General features: G+C 37.2%; 1 protein-coding gene across 2 annotated transcripts; it reads left to right on the forward strand.

The window, feature by feature from the left end:
• LOC147387083 (SNF1-related protein kinase regulatory subunit beta-2-like) lies at window positions 1-5,779 on the forward strand. Of its 2 annotated transcripts, XM_086421407.1 has the most exons (6): window positions 1-211; window positions 338-366; window positions 446-605; window positions 2,648-2,826; window positions 2,929-3,091; window positions 5,150-5,779. In XM_086421407.1, exons 3-6 carry the CDS (start codon window positions 477-479, stop codon window positions 5,474-5,476), a joined length of 798 nt encoding a protein of 265 aa, XP_086277533.1. In that variant the 5' UTR covers window positions 1-211; window positions 338-366; window positions 446-476; the 3' UTR covers window positions 5,477-5,779. The 2 variants fall into 2 exon arrangements, with proteins under 2 accessions (XP_086277533.1, XP_086277532.1); XM_086421406.1 differs by having other exon boundaries at window positions 2-605; window positions 5,150-5,777.
• The last annotated feature ends 1,007 nt before the right edge of the window (window positions 5,780-6,786 follow it).

Here is a 6,786-nt window from a genome sequence, read left to right on the forward strand (position 1 = left end):
CTTTTGCTTATCATTGGTGCTCTTCTTAATAAATCTTAAACAACAAAAGTAAATAATAGTTATAACAATGAAAAATAAGTGAGAGAGAGAAAAAACACGACAAAAAAAGCTCACTTTCATTCACATAAAACTGCCAAAATCATGCTACCTGCTCTTCAACAATTTCTGGGGGTTTCTTTCTTGTGCTCCTGCAATTCATCCATAGAGATGGGTATGTTGGAAAACCAAGTATTTTTGTGAGTTGGGTTTGGTGAGATAGAGTTCTTGAGAGATGGGCTTTTATTTTTATTTTTAATTAATTTTTAATTTTTAATTTTTTGGTTGTTCATGATGATAGGTTTCATTTCTCATTCTAGTCTTTGAGAGGTAATTTTGAGAAATATTTTTAGATTTTGTTTAGTGTGGTTTCTCTTTCTCTCCCTCTAATGGGTAATGCTAGTGTTAGGGGAGATGGGGGGTTTGAGGAAGGGCATCACATGGAGGAGGTTGTACATGATAGTTCCAACGTTAGCTATGATGCCCACGAAGGCTCTTCAGAGTTGATGGGTCAGTCTCCTCCACACAGTCCCAGAGCCTCTCAGTCACCTTGGATGGTCACTCCTCAGGTCTGGTTTTTTTTTTTTCCTCACTTTTGATTAGTTTATTATTATTAGTTTTTGTTTTGTGTGATTAGTTTTTATATACTTATACTGGGTATTTGATTTACTTGTTTATTTATTTTGTTTTTAAGTGTTTTTTTTTTTTTTTTTTAAAATTTTTGTGTGTTGGTTAATATAAATATTTTTAGATTGATGTGTAGTTTGTATCTGGGTTGATTATTTTTCTTGTTTTTTCTTCATGTATGTATCTATATATATTTGTACTTTTATTACTTTCTTGTCGTGCCCCAAAACCTATCACTGATCTCCCCATGACTTCGTGATAGATTCCGAGCCTGAGATATTAAAATCTTCATTTATAAATTTGATATATATATATAAGTAACATGACAACTGTTCTCAATTCTAATCATAATAATAGTCGAAGCAATGCATCATTATATTCATTGTTTTGTTTAGATCTAGTTTTAATCTAATCTGTTAGATGTTGTGTCAACATTTAGCTTAGTATTGGCATTAATTGTGGTGTATTTTTTTTTTAAAAGGAAGATCGAAGTGTTAGATTGCTGGGCTTTGTATTTATGTTTAAGTAAATTATATTTCATTTTTCTTTTTATGATTTGAAAGACTAATAAAAGCAATGCCATCTCTAAAAATAGCTGTTTCTTGTGTATTGGCATCATATCGTCATCATCCATACCTTATCCCAAATATTGGGTTGGTAACATGAACCTTGTCGCACGAGATCCGTGCCTTCAATCTTTACTACCTCCATCTGTGTTATTTTCGTCCTCCCTTGCATCTTTTCGGGGACCATCTCATGCCATATCCTTAATAATTTTAAATTTACTTGTTGTAGAATTGTACTTGTGATAATGTCAATACGGGAAAATGTATATATTTTTAGAGTCAGGATCCAGAACGGTGTCTTGTTCCTATAGTAAAGGTAAGGAGTCTACATTGCACATTTTTGTTGGAGTTTAAAACACCTAGGGCTCTTAACCCAGCCGTGCACACAGCCCAGCGTGTTTGAACTCTAGTAAAAAAGTGCCACATAGACACCTAACATTGTTATAGGAACGGGACACTGTTCTGGATTGTGACTCATTTTTTTATTGGTAAAAAAAATTGTGAAGTTTCCACTTTCCAGTCCCTTGGGACACATTGTGCTTGGGGTTTACAGGAGAAGATATGTTAAGAGTGGGTGGAATTCATCAAGCCTCATTATGATAAGTTCCCTAAGAGGTTACATGACAAAGTGACAATTGGTGCATTTTACAGTTAGAATTGAGATCACATCATGTTCCTGGAAGAGGCTTTTTCAATTAAAAAAACTTCACTTTATATTCAATTTTGATAATTAATTTACTTATATGATATTTCTGCACTTGTAATGGAATATAGGTATAAATATGGCTTAGTTGCGTGGGTGTGCGAATTTGTGCTAGCCACTTTTCAACTTTCTTGGTTTATCTTTGTGATTGATTGTCACATAAGTTTTGTTAGTTTAACTCTATGCTTCTAAATAGTTAAGTTTTAGCTTGACAGTTATCCAATTAATTAGCAACCAACAGAAAAAAGCATCCTATCTTATTCCTTTTACAAAGCACTTGAGTGAGACATGAGCATCAAGACCTTTATGCAAATCTTTTTTGAGTTGTGCTGGAGTAACATTGAAATTGACATCGTTTCACACATTGGTGTGCACAGAACCATAGATGCTTCTCACTCATATCTCGATGAAAAGCATCTATGGTTCTGTACACACATCCACGTCAGCCGTATGTGAAACGATGTCAATTTTAGTGTTACTTCAGCATTTTCCTTCTTTTTCTATAGAAAATGCATGTCTCTTGCTCATTATTACAAGATACTTATTCATCACTTGAGTGCTACATGAGCATCAAGACCACTTTATATGTTCTCTTTGTTAAATATACATGGGTCTTGCTCAATATGTGAATCTGCCCTCTGTTCTGGTGATATTTGGTCTTACATCCAGACACTAAAAGAACCCCCCCCCCCCCCCACATGCCTTTTGGGTTCAGGTCCCCATGGTTCCATTTGAGAGGGCTGAAGAGATGAACAACCCAAGTCATGCATGGACAAAAAATTCTACCGAGTATGAGGACACGTTCAATGAACAAGGGATACCAACAATGATTACGTGGAGCCATGGTGGCAAGGAAGTAGCCATGGAAGGATCATGGGATAACTGGAAGACAAGGTACCAAGGAACGGGTGCAATTTTATATTTTATGATCTAATTTGGATTAATTGTACTTGCAAAACATTATAGTAAAACAAAATTCTTGGCTCTTTCCCGCAGAATGCCCATGCAGCGATCAGGCGAAGACTTCATTATAATGAAGGTGCTCCCATCGGGGGTCTACCAGTATAGGGTTCTTGTTGATGGACAGTGGAGGTATGCCCCTGAATTGCCTTGGGCCCACGATGACATGGGGAATTTTTACAATATTTTGGATTTGCAGGTAAAAATCTTCCAATATCTGTTTAAAGTATTTTATGAGTCTTCAAGTATGCCTCCATTATTTAATATTCATAGAGGTTTGTGGCAGATGAATCTTTGTTGAATGCTTTTATCTTCAGGACCCTTTTTTTTCCTCCTGTTTACACCTGTCAAGAACTGTTACACGATATGAATGTGATGCTCTTGGAGTAATCTAATAAAGTATGTCTGCTTGTTTTAGTATGAACAAATGCCATTATCATAATATCAGGTTCTTTCTTTGGAAATAGTCTTTTGCTCTATCTGTATGTAGGATCCAAAATCACTAAATCACAAAATTTTCAGGTCAGCTGAGCAAATTATGTTCCTCCATGCAATCCTGTCTAAAAGCTTATCTTTTTGTAATTCAACTGTGTTCATATCCACTCTCAAACCTCTAGCCATGCCCTTCATGGTCTTGCTCTTGTTCTTTTAGAATCTTCAGCTTGAATGTTCCTTCTCACTGGGGCTGTGCCCTACATGTGAATATTGTCCAACGAGGGAATTTCGTATAAAATGGGGTGTTCTTGTTACATTGATTTATTGTCAAAACTTTATTATTAAAACTACTAATTACTATCCATTCCCACTACATGTTTTGGGATGCATTTGTTTTGTTCTTCCAAACATTCTTATGAGAAGCAAGATGAATTGATGAAGTTCCATTCATTTCAACTGGCACTTTAGTCATGCCAGTTATTGATCAAACTTGTGACATGAGAGCATCCTGTTCAGGTTTCCACATTTGTTATTTTCCAAAAATAAATTGTGTGTTGTATGGTTCATAGATATGAACCCTTTCCCAAACCCAAACCACCCTTTCCCAAACCCAAACCCAAAACATCAAATATAACTCTCATATAAGTGGTGCTAGGAGCAACATTACATGTAATAAAATTCTACAAAAATTTCGTTCTTATACTTGAATGCAAAACTCTAGTGATATCAAGTGAATGGGAAACTAGAGTTCTACAAAGCTTGACTAGTTGCTTTATTATTTCACCTAAGAATATAAAGTTAACCATGCAAAGTTTGCGTGCACATGACCAAGATAACCAATGCTTGTTATTGTTTCCACCAGCATTAGTGCAAGCAGAGTTGGATTTACAGTGGGGGTACTTGCCCCCACAAGAATTTTCAAAGTGTATGGATTAGTGAGCTATTGCAACAGATTTTAGCGGCGGTTAACAAACTCTGCCAATATTGCCCCCACAATAAAATTTTCCACTCTTAGCTGCAGGGGTGGAGCTAGTAAGGAGCTTTTGGGGGCAATTGCCCCCACAGAACTTTGAGACACCCCTATATTTTCAACTAATTACATGCCCCATTTGTCCCCACTCCCTCACCTCTCTCCCCATTTGCACCCACCCTCACCTCCCTCCAGTTTTTGCTCCCCCCCTCCAATTTTTTGTTGATGGGCCTTCTCATGTACTAATTGGAAACGACCTAAATATCCTTTTCTTCAACTTCTAACCAAAAACATCTGAATTTCTCCCTAATACCATTCATCTTCAAGTTCTTCAACTATACAACTAACCATAGTTTGCCCCCACTACAAGAAAATCCTGGCTCCGCCCCTGCTTAGCTGCCCCCACAAATATTATTTTTCACTCTTAGTTGCTCCCCACAATTTTTTTTCTACTCTTGATTGCCCCCACATGGGCAAAATCCTCGCTCTGCCCGAGTGCAAGCAGATGAATTCCTAGAATTATTGTATGATTGTGATGAGGAAGAATGTGTTGTGCGTCAGAAATTTTTTATTTTTTTTTTCATTTTCTGATTTAACGCCTGTCTCAATCAAGAAACTTGTTCATGACTCAAAAAGTTGCTTTCAACTTTCTTACACGAACTTTTGGTTCAGAGCTCCACTTATTTTCTCAGCTCATATTACAGTCCTTGATTGTATTATAAAACACATTTTTAAGCTATTATCCATGAGTTATGTGCTATAGAATATATGTTCGTCAATAGTTCTAAGATTTAGATGTGGGATTGAAGAACCGGCCAAGTTAGAAAAGAATTTGACAGATGTACGGTGCAGGATTATATTCCTGAAGACCTGAAGAGCATTGCTGGCTTTGAACCTCCTGAGTCCCCAGATTCAAGCTATAACAACGTGCACTTTGATTCGGAGGACTTTTCCAAGGAGCCGCCATTAGTCCCACCACACCTACAGATGACGCTTCTCAATGTGCCAACATCGTCCATGGATAACCATTCTTCTTTGTCAAGACCACATCATGCAGTACTTAACCATCTGTATGTGCAAAAAGCAAGCACTTGTCAGTCTGTTTTGCCACTCGGTTCGACACACCGTTTTCTTTCCAAGTATGTGACTGTGGTGCTCTACAAGGCCCTCCAGAGTTAAAAAGTGCCCTTTAACCGTCTATGTATTTTCTTATGTAAATGATATATATCTGTGAAAGATATTGTCATTGGCTTAACAAATGAGAGAAAGAACCCTTACATGAACAAAAAAATGGGATTTTATGCCACATTGGCAAGCGTGCATGAGACAATTTCAAAATTTTTTTTTTTTTTGAATTATTGTAGGGAACAAAAGAATCTTTTGAATCATCAAACTTGTATTCTATAATTCATATTGTCACGGTCTTGCCGGTGCGCCACTGGCTGGATGTGGAAAGGGCTATGAAGATCGCGTGGTTGATGTAGAGTTGTCATGTTATGGGGTGGAATGATAGGGAAGAGTGTGAACAGAAGATCGTTCAGATCTTGGTCTATAAGGACCAACCAGATCTTATGCAATACAACGCTTTTTAAAGTCATACGGACTTCGACCAAAAGTGGACAATATTGTACTATTATGGGCTTGAGACATTACACATATTGTCCCAAGACTAAATTTATACACATGGTAGAACTGCAGAATATCCTTGTCGAACCACCTATCACCCCAAATGAAGAATTTTAACATTCTGATCTGGAGCTAAAACTTGAGAAGCTAGAAAAGATTACGATTAAGAATGAAAAAGTTGTTATTTTAGTTATGGGGTTCATGTATCACCTTACTAATGCTTCATTCCACTTATTGATGTTAGATTGACATTGTTTAAAATATTGAATTAGTTGTACATCTCACGAGGCCGAAATAGCCATCTTGGTCCAATCAGGCTCCAAATTACAGAAACATCATAGGTGACTCGGAATTTTGGGCAAGTCCATGAACTGTCAGGATGGAGAGCGTCAACGTTACAGATGTTCTCCATACTCCCAAGCATTGCTCACTAGAAGTGAATAGCTGATTTGGAAATATTGGGAACTTGCTTGCATCAAATGTGTTGAACTTCGAGTAACAAAGAGGGGATGATTATGTAGATAAACACGATGAACCCAACTGCGACATTGAGAATGGAGAACCAAGGTGTCACTAGTGGACTGCCATGGTAGCCTGAGACCCACCCCAGTCGAGGGTGAAGACTCTTAGTAGTGGGGGAGTAGTAAGCCAGGTAAAGTGTAACACGCAAAGCTCGCCACCAATAAAAAAAAGGAAAAATTGCGTCCGGGTGAGATCTTTTGATGGATAATCCTTCTTGTCGGATCACTCTTCAACGTCAAAAGTATATATTTAAGGAAGAATCAAATCTTCTTCGTTGTGTACACTTTTACGTGATATTTCACAAACAATTGAGAAGGTAATAGTGGGAGTTTAGTGCGATT

The sequence above is a fragment of the Akebia trifoliata genome, chromosome 13 (genome assembly GCF_017979445.1).
Source record: "Akebia trifoliata isolate Shusen 1 chromosome 13, ASM1797944v1, whole genome shotgun sequence".
Classification (NCBI taxonomy): Eukaryota; Viridiplantae; Streptophyta; class Magnoliopsida; order Ranunculales; family Lardizabalaceae; genus Akebia; species Akebia trifoliata.

What these genes read in the sequence shown, in the direction of transcription:
- LOC147387083 (XM_086421406.1), top strand. Translation starts at nt 426, where the DNA reads ATGGGTAATGCTAGTGTTAGGGGAGATGGGGGGTTTGAGGAAGGGCAT. An exon ending in CTTGGATGGTCACTCCTCAG is followed by an intron (nt 606 to 2,647) that starts GTCTGGTTTTTT and finishes TTTTGGGTTCAG; the next exon opens with GTCCCCATGGTTCCATTTGA. An exon ending in TGGGATAACTGGAAGACAAG is followed by an intron (nt 2,827 to 2,928) that starts GTACCAAGGAAC and finishes TCTTTCCCGCAG; the next exon opens with AATGCCCATGCAGCGATCAG.